Below are 14,916 nucleotides of genomic sequence, written 5' to 3' on the forward strand. Positions count from 1 at the left end.
TGGTCATTAATAACTATAATAAAGAAAGTTTTCTTTGGCCCATAAATATGTCTTTGGTAATTTTATACTCTGGTGTATGTGTGTGACTTATTCAAAAGCCCTAAACCCTAAGCTGACAAATTAGAAAATGTCTTTTCATGATAAATAGATCATCAGTGGCTGGTCAATACTCAAATGCACATATCTGTACTGTTGAATAAAAAATTAAAAAAAAGCTAGTTCCTAGGCCTGTGTGCTACAAGCAAATTCACAGATTTGTCAGCACTGAATCATTAGCATCCATAGCAGTATTTTAAAAAGAAGCAGGAGACAACTGAAAGCTTTCAATGCTTCACCAGCAGTGTTCGGCTGCTGTATCAGCGAGGATACAGAGTGTGTGTATATATATATATAAGCCTCATTAGCCTTGTATCTAGCAAGGCTCTAGTCCAATATCAAAATACCCAGCAGTCTATAGAGCAAATGTGAAGTCTAATCTGACCGGTGACAGCTGGACCATTGTATTAAGCTGAGGTTTCTGGTTCCAGTCAGTACATTATATCAAAAGAAAAGGTCGCCATCACCCCCCGAACCCCCTGATGCATTAGTTACCTGTCTGATATTTGATTCTCAACATTCAAATCTGGACCAGCTGAGTGATGGTGAATAGTGAGCTCTCTTTTTTCACAGACTGGTGGTCTCTAACTGGATCTGAGGGTCTGATGACAGGGCTGTGGTGGTGGTGGGCTCTTGACCAGCAGAGCTCTCCTTTTGTTTGTCCACAATCACCTCAGGGATGAGGGCTCGCCCTACCCCCTTTAGGACCAGGCCACCATCTGTAGGGAACAATTATATCAGTTTAGACGCGTCTTAAACTTGAGCTGAAGCAACAAACCAAATTTAATCACACCCACACACGCCATTTCAAACTGGGTAGTGCACACACACACACACACACACACCTTTTAGACACTCAGTAAGACACCAAAGCTCTCATTATTACCTCTAGTCAATATTGCATAAATAGAGCCAGTTAAATGACATTTTTAGAGGTGGAGGTCTTATTTAGAGAGTATCTTTGGTGTGTTAATCTTTAAATGCAGCAAATGTTTTACATAGATCACTTGTGGTTAGGCTGCACATACAGAACAACAGCACACTCTTGGTTTAGAGCCTGTTTACCGAGCTTAGGGGCATGTTATAGAAAACTGTTAGCAGGCAAAAGCCATCCAACCTCAGGATCGAGGATGGTGTGGGAATCACACCAGCAGGGATAACGTACAAGACAAATGCATATAATATACATAAATACATGTATACAGCAACAACAAGTGCACACCATAAGGAGAAAATACCTGCATCCTTTGTTACCCTGCACAGACACACAAACATGCAGTGGACAGAGCAAGCAACGTTAATGTATCAGCCAACTAGATCCTTACCATCACCTGCCTTGCAAAGCTCATCTTACATGTAGGCCAGCAGCTCAGACATCTGTAATATTTACACATTTCCCGTCATGCTTCAGATCGTCACGGTTACATTTAGTGTGCAAGGCATTATTAAACAGTGAAACCAAAAGCTAGAAAGCTAAGTAGTAAGTAATGCCGTGAGAAGAAGCTGAATTCAGTATCAGCAGACAACCAGCAAGTGATTCCAATTGTTGCAGTGCCTACACAAAGAAATCATGTTTAATCATTTTAAAGATGCTGTCTTCAATGATGGAAAGTAACATAGTAAATGTATTCAAGTAGTGTACAGTTTTACTTTGTACTTTACTTGAAAAAGACTTGATACACAATAATTCTGATCCTAATGTGGTACTTTAGTCCACTAGATTTATTTGGTAACTTCAGTTACTTTCAGTGGTGGAAAGTAACTAAGTACATTGTATTTAAGTACAATTTTGAAGTATCTAAGAGTAATTTCATTTTCTGTTACTTCATACTTCACTACATTTTAGAGGCAAATATTGTACTTTCTACTCCACTATGGTTATTTTATAACTGTAGTTACTTTTTAGAACCAGATTAAAATACATCATAATTATAAGACCTCATTGATCTTTGGAAAAATCACAAGCTACCCAGCAGTAATTCAAACTAAATGCATATAAGCCAGTTAAAACCAACTCCCCCTTTACCAGCTGCAACATTAAATGGACTGTAGACAAGAATGCATCAGTAATTATAATACAATGATATATACAGGAACGTGAAATGTGCCATTCTGCATAATGAGTACTTTTACTTTTAGTACTTTAAGTATATTTTGATGCTAATACTTTTGTACCTTTACTTAACATTTTGAATGCAGGACTTTTACTTGTAACAAAGTATTTATACACTGTTGTATAGCTACTTTTACTTAAAGAATCTGAGTACTTCTTCCACCACTGGTTACTTTGCACATTCAGATCAATAATTATTATTTATATTATAGGTTAAGATAAGAATTGATCACTTGCAGGAAATTCACAAAGTACTCAACAGTATATATAGTAAATAAAACTAGTAATGTGCACAATGCATGAAAAGGTTACGTATAATAATATACTGCACTACATTATTCTGAAATTGGCTATTCAGCAGAATTAATACTTTTACTTTTGGTACTTTAATTATATTTGTAAATGCAGGACCTTTACTTCTAAGAAGCATTTCTACTATGTGGTATTGCTACCTTTACTTCAGTAAGTTAGGAGTACTTCTTCCACCCCTGTCAGGAAGTAAATATTGTAATTGTTATTCCACTACATGTATTTCACAGCTAGAATTACTGCCTCCCTTGCAGAGCACAATTTTACAACACAGTTAATTAAGCTATAAAAATATATGTTAAAGATTAAATGGTGCTTATTCATAAATGTGTAACAATCCGGTAACATCATATATAAACAATATAGCAGTTGCACATGAGTATTTGTATGCAAGTAGGATTATGAAGGACTTTTAATTGTAATATTTTCTAACGGTAATATTTGTACTCTGAGTTACATAAAGGATCGGAATACTTCCTCCACCACCGAGAGTCTTAAATCTGTACACTGTTGTATTACAAAATGACCAGACCAAAGATCCTAATCTATGTGGAGCTACAGTAGTACACACACACACACACACACACACACAGTGTGTGAGGCTTTCTCTGCCAAAAGTTGGGCTTAGGCTGCACATACAGATACACACATCAACTTCTTTAATCTAACAGCTTGGTGCATCTCAATTTTCTTAAGTCTCAATGTAAATTACTGTTTGCTTTTATGACCATTTACATATAATGATACAACACATTACTCCTGATACTGTGTATTACAATAAAACTATTGAAAAACTGGATTTGTGTTTACCTGTTATGATCTTGGAGGCGGAGCTGCAGAGGCCATTTCCATCGTCATTCACTGCAGGTTGAAGGGGTGGTGGCATGCTGGGTCGGGGCCGTGGCCTTGGAGCTGGCCTGGAGGGGCGAGGAAGAGATCCAGAGGGGCAAGAAGAGTGTGTGTTGGAGTGGGATCCATCATGAGGTGGAGTGCCAGGAGGGGTGGGACTGCTGGGGGGAGAGGGCTCAGGCTCCCCCTGGGCCTGGTGGGGTTGAGGAGGCTGCGGGGGCGGATGGCTTGGGACATGGATTAGGCCATCTTTGCTAGAGCAGCGTCGGGGAGTGATGGGTGGGTGTTGAGACCTGGCTGTCTGTGTGTTACTGGGCTGTGAGGAAAAGGGGCTGGCCTGCTTTGGTGGGGCTGGGGCCTGCTTTGGTGGGGCTGGGGCCTGCTTCTTGGTGCCTTCAGAGGAGTATAATTATTACATGATGATGATATCAATGGTATTAAAATAATCAGAATAGGATTGTACATGGTCTCACCTCTGCGGACGATGTGTGGACTAGGCCCCCTGGACCCGCCCTGAGGGTGGGGGGTGCCTGCTGAAAGATGGACTGAACCATTCCTCTGGGGAGGGGGTGTGGCCATGACATCACTGGCTGGGCTGTGGAAATACAATAAATCCAAATGTTAATCCATCAACATGTCATCTGCACTTCACATTCAACATGCAAGTGTTGAACCACTGCAAGAAATCATGCAAAATATATAAAATAAACTACCATTCAAGGTCTAGTTACAGTAGATGGATATCAACAAAAAGAAGTGTAACAAAGAGGATGCAAAATCAGAAAACAAGTTTGTTCACACAAAAACTGAATCAAGGCTAAGCAATGTGCTGCATGCAATTATTCAGGGAGACATGCTGACAGGCAGGAACGAATGCAAGTATATTTAAATAATACAGATGGGTGACAAATTAAAGGAAAATCCAACAAGTGTCCCAGTGAGGTGTTGAGCCACCACGTACCGCCAGAACAGCTTCAGTGCACCTGGGCACTGATTCTACAAGTCTGAACACCATTCATCCGAAAGATATTCCTTCGGTTGGCGTGTTGATGGTGAAGCGCTGTCTAACATGTTAGTCCAAAACCATCTATAGGTATTCAGTGAGCTCTGGTGACTGCAAAGGCCATAGCATACGATTCATATCATTTCATATTCATCAAACCACTCAGCGACCCCATCCTGAAAGAGAGCACTCATTTATTTACGCTTTTCCTTTAATTTGTCACCCGTCTGTAGACTTTGCCAATCATCACAACAAGCAGAAGGGAGAGAACAAATCAGTAAACAAAGCACAATGTTCTTATGTTCTTAATTTGTTAAAACAAACCCACATTAAAAGCTAGGGACATTGTAGACATTGTTATTCTCATGATTTTCTATTTTATGACTTCCAGTTTAGGAAGTGTAAACTGAAAGTAGGAAGTGTAAACTGAAAGACCAAACAAACACATGTCAACCAACGGGTGGGTAGAGCTCCGGATTTTCTGATTGGCTGTGAGGCAGGCGGTGGACTATTGTTGCTACCTCAGCTCGCTCCTTACCTGCTCTCCTCTGTGCTGAGCTGGGTTACAAGCTGAAGTTGCACAGTGGCTACCTGGACCCCACCACCCAGAACACCACCCAAACCACCACCAGCACCACTCAAGCCAGGCTGCTCAGCCTCTGTAGCCAGGGATGGAGCCTGGGGCTGGGATTCAGGCTGGGTAGGAACCCCGGTTTCGACAGGGGGCAGTGGGGGTTGGAAGGTGGGTGAGGTTAGCTGTGGCTGTTTTCTATTTACAGCGCTGGCTCTACGTGGGTTGGGCTCCGGCTGTTTGTTAACAGTGCTAGGGAGGGGGGAAAGGGGAGATAGTTCAGGAGGACAAACCACACGCCATCAGACAGAAAGAGACAGAGATGTGGTGCAAGGAAGAGAAAGAGATGCCACTTCCTGAGTTCAATGAAACCAGTTCTGAAAAGAGAACCTAAAAAAAAGGACATAAAACCACATGATACAACAACTTTGAACTGCAACATCACTGCAGGGACAGAAAAGGACAGATGCCGCACGATACCAACAAAATGCAACAGATGAAGCCCACACAAAACAGAAAACCAGTAACCTACAGTATGACCTAAGCTTTAATTGGAAATAAAGGAGACAACACAAGAGTACACAAGAGTAACACAAGAAAATAAGACAAAGCGGTGCATATTGAAAATGGTTTGTGTTTCATTCAAATATCTGGAAAAAAGAGAACTGCTTTATCATCATGTTTTGTACCAGCTGTGAGGAAAACATAACTGATTAGCTTGCACTGAAATCACCTGAACATAACAGAAATGTGGTGTAAAAATCACAATTCATATCATTCCCTTCGTTCATGTATCAGGACTAATGGGAGCTATGGCACAGCTTTGAAGTCTAGACTGGTCAGATCTTCAGTGGGTGTTTCAGTGACTGTGATGGACTCGTCAGCCACTACATAGTGGGCCGACACGGCTGGGCCCCGCGACTCCTGCCTGCTCATTGTCTTGGGACGGGATGATAGGGTGAGAGGCAGGCTGAGGCTGAGGTTGGGGCGAGACAGGTACCTGTCTTTACGGGGAGTGTGACTGTCCCCGTCCTGCCCCACCAGGCTGCCAGGGCGTTTCCTATCTAGGCTGGGTTCAGGATCTTGGGTGGCTGGGTGAGTAGGCATGGCAAACATGCCAGATACATTGAAGTCCACATCTGGAGGGGAAAAAGCAAATAGAGAAATGATTATTACAATGATGATCATTTTTTATTGGCCAAGTATGTTACACACAACAAATTATTCTCTTGTACAGAACTGAAGCAGCCATCTGCGGTGCCAACTCTCTCTCACAGGGCTTACTCGGGACCTATTGCACCCTAGGTGAGAATCATACCCTTTGACCAAGACACCAACAAGCCGAGAAATGACCTTCTTCTAATTCATAGCACAAAATATCAAATATATTTTTCTTTAGCAATGCTAGCTATGACTTTTTTAAACAGACATTCAAGTCCTCCTGAGGATGCATTGTATTAACTTTTTACCTTGCACCATCATTAGATCACAATTTTAATTTGTCGAGTATTTTGGTTTATTGGATGTTTAGTACTAGTTCACACATGCTAGCATGCTAACACATTCAATTTAGATGGTGCACATGATAGACACTGTACTGCTAAACATCAGTATGTTAACACTGTCATTGTGACTCTCAACTCAACTTTATTTATATAGCGCTTTACCACAGCACAGCTGACCAAAGCGCTTATTAACATATCATACAAATCTAAAATCAACACATAAAAAACTATAAACAATAAAATAAACACTAATACTACAGACAGAGTCTCATTCCTGGCCAAACGCCAATGAATATAAGTAGGTCTTCAAATATGACTTAAAAATAGACAACGAGGGGGCCTGCCTAATATAAAGAGGCAAAGCATTCCACAGGTTTGGACCCACCACAGCAAAGGCTCTATCCCCCCTAGTTTTACGCCTAGCCCTCGGTGCCTCCAGAAGAAGCTGATCAGCTGATCTAAGGCACCGCGACGGATTATACGGACGCAAAAGTTCCACGAGATAAGATGGTGCCAGCCCATTTAAAGATTTATAAACAAATAAAAGAATCTTAAAACAAACCCTAAAACCCACCGGAAGCCAATTGAGAGATGCCAGCACTGGTGTTATGTGGTCCCTCTTATGACCCCCCCAACCTATAACTGAGCGGCAGCATTCTGGACCCTCTGGAAGCGGGCAAGCCCTGATTGACCAACTCCAGCGTACAGTGCATTACAGTAATCCATACGAGATGTAATAAACACATGGATCACTGTCTCAAAATGCCGCGCGACAAAAAGGGTTTTACTTTCACTAACTGCCTTAAATAGAAAAAAAAACAGATTTTACGACCGCATTTATCTGGCTCTCCATTTTCAAATCGGAGTCTATTTTAACACCCAAATCAGTGACCACCAGTCGCACATACTGCCCCAAGAAACCTAAGTCTACAGGAGGAGGGTCACCAGACGTATTCTGGCCAAACACTATAACCTCAGTTTTAGCATCATTTAACTTTAAACAATTTAATGACATTCAGCCCTTAATATCGGCAAGACATGCTAAAAGTGGTTGAATCGAGTAGGTGTCCTTCTTACTCAGTGGCATAATAATCTGGACGTCGTCAACATAACAATGAAAAGACACCCCATGTTTCCTAAAGACAGAGCCAAGGGGAAATAAATACAATGAAAAAAGCAAAGGCCCCAAAATGGAGCTCTGTGGGACCCCAGATAACAAAAGGGTTGTCACAGATTCAACATCTGCCAACCGGACAGACATCGGTCTACCCGATAAATATGACTTAAACCATGCTAGGGCAGCACCACGAATGCCCACTAAATCCTGAAGCCGAGATATTAAAATGTCATGGTTAACCATGAGCATGTTAGCATGCTGATATTAGCATCTGCTCAAATGCTAATGTGCTCAAAGCATTGCCATGCTTGAAAAAAGTACACGTAAATAAGGTTCATTTAGTGCTTTCTAGGGATGGGACAATATATCAAGATTCAATATACTGAAATATATCCCAGCTGACATTGCACGGGAGGTGGGGTACACCCTGGACACTCCTAGAACTTACTCCTACAGGCAATTTAGAGTTGTCAATCAACCTAAGCTGCATGTCTTTGGACTATGGGAGGAAGCCAGAGTCAGCAAATTCATATTTTTTGTAAATAAGATAGCCTAACAGAACGTAAGTCAATATATCTGGTTGTTCTTTACATAATCAAACCAGTACTAGAAAAGGGAGAAAAAGAGGAATAAAGTTAAGTATTCCACAGCTAATCATACATTGTTATCACTGAATTTTTAATTGTATCATGACTGAATCCAATCATACACAGCATATCCTGCATCGAATCGTATCTAGAAAGTCACCTTGTCCCATTCCTAGTGCTTTTCAACATTTCCCAAAATCCCCACTGTCCTCTAGAGAATAAACATGACCTCTTGAGAATGAAATAAATTGCTGGAGATTGAAAAGACAATGGAAGTAGTATAGCAGGAGGAAAACAGCTTTTTTTTTTTTTTTTTTAAATGAAAAACATTGCATCCCGATTCAAAATAAAAGATCCTGCAAATAAACTGTACCGTGGCTCAGTATAATCAGATCAAACACCACAGCAGCTATGTTTGAGCACTTATCAGCAAAACGCAGGCCAAACCAGAGGCAAGGTACATTGCAAATAGTCAATGTCAATGTAGTTACAGTATGTGTTCTTTCTTTTAAGACATAGAGAAGAAGTATTATTGCAAATAGAACAGACAATGTTTTTACCTTCAGGGAAGAACCAATCAGCATGTTGGATAATGGGCTCAATGATTGCAACCACATGGACAGATGTTGCTGCTGCCATCTCTGCCAGCGTGCTGAACACAACGATGGACAATAAAAGGGCAGGAGGAAGGTCAGTTATCTTGATTAACCTTAGCTTCCTTTTGTGATGTACTCAGAAAGTTAACATGAGCTAAACAGAGTACAAGGTTCTCACCCCTCAGTCTTTTGCCAGAGCAGGTTGGGTCCCAGGACTATGGCAATGTTGCTGGGAGTCATTTTATTAGCCTCACTGTCCTGAGCCAGTTTAGCCAGGAACTTCACCAGATACCTGCAACAGAGACTCCAGCTGCTTGAACATTCTCCAAGTGGGTCCTAAAATCTTAGGCCTGTGACCATTTAGAGCAGATATGGAGCTGTGAGCAGTTCTTCTCATTGTTATATATTAAACATTTTTAAAGACCAGATGTGGTAAAAGTGACCAGTAACTGACAACAGAAAACCTAGAAAACAAAATATAGATATCTTGTGAGATACATTTTTCTAATTCTCTTTTCCCTTCAATCATCTTTGACCCCTCAGATTTATCTTAGGACCATTTGGGGGTCACAACCCTCAGGACAGAAACCCTTGTTCCAAGTAGAAGAGAGTGCTCTGATGTGTACCAAGACGTTAAAATGACTTACAATAAGCTAGTGAGACTGATTTCTATTGCTCATCTAGTTACAAACTGCTGCATCAATTCTGAAAGTGAAAAATGGAACAGAGATTAGCTTGCGGCCTCTCTCAGTTCTGTTGCTGTATTTAGAAACAGCTTTAGACACCAGCACTTTATACAACATGTATCAAAAACAACACACTAGAATGCAGCAGAGTTGAAGATGCTCTTACCTGAGGTTAGCTCTGTGGGTCTTTGGCAAATGGTCACATGTCACCCAAAGAGCCTGAAGCCTCTTATCAGGATCTGACACACTAAAACCACACATACATATAGTATTTACTTCTTACAAAAGCACCAGGCTATCTAAATCAGTCTGTGAGCATACACTGCTTCTGGTTTGTGTGCATAATGTTTATAGCTATAAGAAATGAACAAGACTTATGTACAGTATGTTTGCAGTGTCTTCTTACTTGGAGGCCTGTATCCATTCATCATACAGTCCAAAAGTCATTAGGGGTTCAGGAAGTTCCCTGAGGTAGGACTTCAGGGCTCCTGTGTACACAGAGACAAGCTATGAGCAAATTATGTGGATCAGATGGTTTAAATTTTCATGGATTTGTAGATGAGGTTGTACCAGCAACAGCGTGGGGATCAGAGTAAAACTCTTCGAGCTGCGAGGTGGAACAGTCTAGTGCTGCTTTGAGCTTCTTCAGCTTTGAAGCCCCAGCAGCTATTCTGAACAGTCCCTGCAAGGACAATGTAGGAAAACAAATGACTAAATGGTGCTTTTTGGCAGGTACATGTGACTGGTCTCCATTTTAAAGTTAAAGAAGTCTATGTTGGTATCAGGAAAGAGGAAAATGATGCAAACAAAACCGCACCATCCACTAAATGTTATCAATAGAAATGACTCTTTCAAGATAAGTGTGATGAGTGTCAGTCCGAGGTACAGCAAGAGCTTTGTTTCCATTTATAAAACTAAATCCTCCTCCTTGGGGAGTCTACTAATATGGTTACATTCAACAGTGAACATGCTAATGGATAACAGATGCCCTCACACACACACAGTGCTTCCCACAGCTGGAAGGCTAAGTTACCGCTAGTTGGCTACAGTTGTTTCCAGACTGTACATGCCATCATTTCTAAAGAGTGGTCCATATGGCCCACATCTTTTTCCAGCTTCAACAGAGTGGAGCGATGAAGATATATGGATACAGCTTTATGACCAAAATCTGGTCAATTAACCCTTAACCTTGTCCTATTTACTAAAATGTCTCCTTCCATGACTCCATCTGTACTGTACCTCCTCCTTCATGCCAGTTTCCAGCAGCATCATGATGCAGGCTTCTATGGGCAGAGCAATCTCACGGTTACTCCTCTTCAGATGCTCCTCCAGGGCCGTACCAAATGCAGGCTTCTCTGTCCAGGAGTCTAGATGAGAAATATGTCATCAGTGTATTTAGTCTAATGCTACTATTTAACTGTATTTCACAGCCTTGTGGGTCGGGCTTAAGCTTCAGACACCCATCAAGTGGGCTGGCTGGTGGTCTTGGAAGGAAATGTTGGAAACTGTGTATGAATGATATCTCAAATTTGAAGGTACCTGAAATAGTGGGAGTTTGGTAATTTGAACTGTTCAACAAAATGGCCAAAAGAACCAAACAACCCATCAATGAAAAAGTCCTGCACACTGCATATTCCCTTCCCAGCCCAGATGTGAAATGCTGCATCTACCAAAGACGGTTACATTAAAGCTTGTGTATGGCCAAAGTGTTTACAGAATTGAGTAGGGTGCCTTATTAACTGGGAATAACAAGCTCTTTGTTCGACTGATTATATAGACTGAGGGGCCAATGGGCAGCCCCGTCTCATGCCCCTTTGAAGTAGTCCGAGTTAATGCTGCTGATGCCTGTGGCATAGTGCATAATGTCTGGATCCAAGAGATGTACGTTAGGCTAAATCCAAATTTGTATAGTGATTTAAAAATGTGTCTATATTCAGTTTGGTCAAAATCTTCACATGCGTCCATTGAAACGACTATTTCTGGGAACTGGGTCGAATGTGCAGCATACATTATATCGAAAAGGTGGCACAGATTGTGATGTGATTGTCTTTTATGAAACCTGTTTGGTCAGGGTACACAATGGTTTGTAATACAGATTCCAATTTGAGGCCAAGGATTTTTGCAAGTATTTTATAATCACATGTAAGCAGGTTGATTCACATCTGGTAGAGTCCTTATATCTTTTTGGCAAAACAGAAATTGTGGCTTGGGTCACAGATGTAGGCAGTTTCTTTTGTTTGAGTGATTCAGTGTAGAGGGAGCACAGTAATGGTGTCATTTTGGTAGCAAAGGTCTTGTAAAACTCAGTTGGGTAACCATCTGGGTCTGGTACCTTTCTGTTTTTCATTAGTTCGATTGCCTGTCCAATCTCCGTTTCAGATATTGGCTCTTCTGGGTTGGCCTTATCTTCGATAAAATGTTTTAAAAAGCCCACACAAACAACTGGTTATCACAGAAAGCCGGCAGTTACATGGTAACTTATTGCACATAAACCCACTACAAAAGGAGAACTTGGGGGGAAACGGATGCGACTACATGAGATTTTAGTCATTTTGTTTTCTGGTAAACTGAGCTCAAATGAACTTTATTGCCAAAAGTCTGCCCTTTAAGCTGGTAGCAGTTTACTCAAATGAACCTGAGAAAAAGCAGATGTGGCATTATATACTGTAAGGATAAGACAATGGAGCTCTCATTTCGATTTCACGGAGAGGAAAATGGAGCACCGTGCTGCTGGCTGATATAGAGGAACTAAAACGGATCACCACTGACAGAAACAATAACAGTAGAAAACTCTGCCAAATATGACTTGCGAAACTAACTGTGACTATGCTCAGTTTCAATAAACAGAAAACCACTGAGCCGGCTCTGGTTTCATTTATCCTACAAGTCAATAGTTTGGTTCAATTCTGTTCCAACTTCAAACTGGCAGCGTACTTTACAAGTACTGTTAAAAAAAAGAAAAGTGCACCCCAATAAGCCACGACAAGCCGGTCTGCATTACTCAACAGCAGAGTACCGAGTCATTTGTTTCCATGACACAGTTGGATAAATTATCAACTACAGATATCATCTCTAAAACTATTCTGGGCTTTAAGAAGGAACTAAAACAGGAGGTGTAAATGCCATTTTCACAGTCATGGTAAAAAAATTAAAAAAAAAGAAGTACATCCTCTTTCAGTTCTATGTTTTTATTCATCAGGGCCTAAAGACAACTGTGTTGACCTCACCAACCTCTGTAAACAAAAAAAATAATCTCACCTGACAATTTAAAAAGCTCACTATGTAGCCATTGTTTCTGAAAGGTAAACCAACATTCAGAAACTAGCCTGGAAAATAAGAGTATAATTCAGTAACAAGTGCAGCAATTACTTGCAATTACTTGCTGCACTTGTTACCGTTTCTGTAGGAGTTTACCAGTCTCATCATTTTGGAGAAGTGTTGGCCCACTCTTCTCTACAACACTGCTTCAGTTCACTGATGTTTGAGGGCACTCACTTATGCACAGCTCTCTTATGATCCTGCCACAGCATCTTAGTGGGGTTGAGGTCTTGACTGACCATTCCAACACCCTGACTTTGTTCTTCTTTAGCCATTCAGATGTTGATTTGCTAATATGCTTGGGACCGTGGTCCTGTTTCAGGTCCCAATTTTGGCCCAGTTTATACACAGATGGGTTCACATTTGTCTCAAGAATATTCTGGTAAAAATGGAGTTCACTGTCAATGACTGGAGGTTTCCCAGGTTCTGTGGCTGCAAAACAAGACCAAATGGGGGCGACTGTGGTTCAGTGGGTAGAGCCGTCGTCTCCCAACCGGAGGGCCAGAGGTTCAAATCTCGGTGCTGTGGTGGCAACTTTTATAATAGCACCCTTTAAGTTCTTTGCCTGCAGTCCACATGACGAAGTGTCTGTGGGCAAAACACTGAACCCCCAAGTTGCCCCCGATGGTTAGAGCCATCAGTGTGAGTTGGCGCCACAGATGGCTACCTCGGTTCTGTACCGGAAACAAATTCCCTGTGTGTGTAACATACTTGGCCAGATAAAAGTGATTATCCTTATTACCCTTGTCCTTAAAAATCATCACCCCTCCACCACTATGCCTGACAGCTGGATATGAGGTGTTTATGCTGAGTTTGGTTTTCCCCAAACACAGCGCTGTGCATGACAACCAAACAGCTCCACCTTTGGTCTCATCAGCACAAAGGACTCTGTTCCAGAATATTTGTAGTTTGTTCAGATGCAGTTTTAAGTCGTGCTGCCATATTCTTTTTGGAGAGATGGGGCTTTTTCCTAGACGATGTTTTGTGAAAGCCATTTTGTTCGGTCTTCTTCTAATTGTGCTGTCATGAACAATAACATTTAATTTGCTGACAGAGGCCTGCAGGTCACGTGATGTAGCTCTTGGGTTTTTCTTTACATCTCTGACCATTAAATGATCTGACCTTGGACTGATCTTGCTGGGACACCCACTCCTGGGAAGGCCTGCAGCCTTAAAGTCTCTCCATTTGTAAACAGTCTTTCTCATTGTAGAACGATGAATCTCACATTGTTGAGAGATGGCCTTGTAAGCCCTCTCGAGGTAGTCACATTTCTTAATGATTGACTAATCCTGTGCATTTGATTAGTAACACCTGGCTGCTGATTACTCTCTTAATGATTGTGGAAGTAGGAATGGTGTACTTTTATTTTCCCACCTGAGGCCTGCACCACAAAGCGAGTTCAGCTTATTCTGGCTCTCTTGGGGTTATCTAGCTTCACTGAGCGTAACATTGGTGGTCCTGGGTAACCGGTACCACAAAGCCAGTTATCTACTGGTTCTGTTAAATCTGAGTTTTCTTATCAGGCGTGTTCATGTGAATGAGATGGAGTTGTTAATTAGAAGTGACAGCAACAGCACCGTGAGTGAATTAGGCCACTGAAAATGAGATGGAACAGTGATACCTGCAGTGAAAATGGTGATGCTACAGTGGGTGAACTGTAAACAATAGTCACATAACTAGAATAAAACACTACAGGAAATATATATATAGGAACTCTAGAAATAATTCTCAAATAAGGAAAGACTGAGAATATACCGTACATTAGCACAGTGTTATTGTAAGGGTCTTATTCAATGTGGTTTTTGTCTGATGAGGAAACTGCTCGTTTCTGCTGCCAGAGCAGAGAGGAGAGGAGAGTTACACCTCAAGTCACATGTCCATTTATAATATTGGGAAATATTTAACTGAGTATGGATTATTTTTTCTAATGTAAAACCATTATCACATGTCTCCTCATGTTATTCTGAGCTGCAGTGATGGAAGCCAGTTAGGAATTCAGTCCATAATCAAGTAATCTTGTGCATTTAAAATATGGTGTTGATCATCATGAAGACTGTGGACTCCCTCAGGTTGCTAGAAATCCAGAAAGCCTGAAAAAGCACAATGATACGATTGCTCTATAGAAATATCTATTCAATGCTTATCACATTAATGTAGACTCTGACC

The 14,916-nt window shown here is 41.3% G+C and overlaps 1 protein-coding gene across 3 annotated transcripts in view; it reads right to left on the bottom strand.

Annotated features, from left to right (window-relative positions):
• Positions 1 to 6: 6 nt before the first annotated feature.
• arhgap17b (Rho GTPase activating protein 17b) overlaps positions 7 to 14,916 on the bottom strand; it is a 29,290-nt gene continuing 14,380 nt past the window's right edge. Inside the window, exons 10-21 of one of the 3 annotated variants that reach the window (XM_020616418.1) lie at positions 10,672 to 10,799; positions 10,003 to 10,114; positions 9,839 to 9,920; positions 9,599 to 9,679; positions 8,925 to 9,038; positions 8,711 to 8,802; positions 5,942 to 6,080; positions 4,909 to 5,193; positions 3,841 to 3,962; positions 3,329 to 3,760; positions 1,422 to 1,473; positions 728 to 815 (exon numbers count right to left, since the gene is read on the bottom strand). In XM_020616418.1, the coding sequence (XP_020472074.1) occupies positions 1,466 to 1,473; positions 3,329 to 3,760; positions 3,841 to 3,962; positions 4,909 to 5,193; positions 5,942 to 6,080; positions 8,711 to 8,802; positions 8,925 to 9,038; positions 9,599 to 9,679; positions 9,839 to 9,920; positions 10,003 to 10,114; positions 10,672 to 10,799 (1,595 nt within the window). In that variant the 3' untranslated portion in view covers positions 728 to 815; positions 1,422 to 1,465. Of the gene's footprint in view, positions 816 to 1,421; positions 1,474 to 3,328; positions 3,761 to 3,840; positions 3,963 to 4,908; positions 5,194 to 5,941; positions 6,081 to 8,710; positions 8,803 to 8,924; positions 9,039 to 9,598; positions 9,680 to 9,838; positions 9,921 to 10,002; positions 10,115 to 10,671; positions 10,800 to 14,916 lie in introns of all 3 variants that reach the window. The other 2 variants (XM_020616417.1, XM_020616419.1) reach the window with 2 other exon arrangements.

Source organism: Monopterus albus, unplaced genomic scaffold (assembly GCF_001952655.1).
Source record: "Monopterus albus unplaced genomic scaffold, M_albus_1.0 scaffold174.1, whole genome shotgun sequence".
Taxonomy (NCBI): domain Eukaryota; kingdom Metazoa; phylum Chordata; class Actinopteri; order Synbranchiformes; family Synbranchidae; genus Monopterus; species Monopterus albus.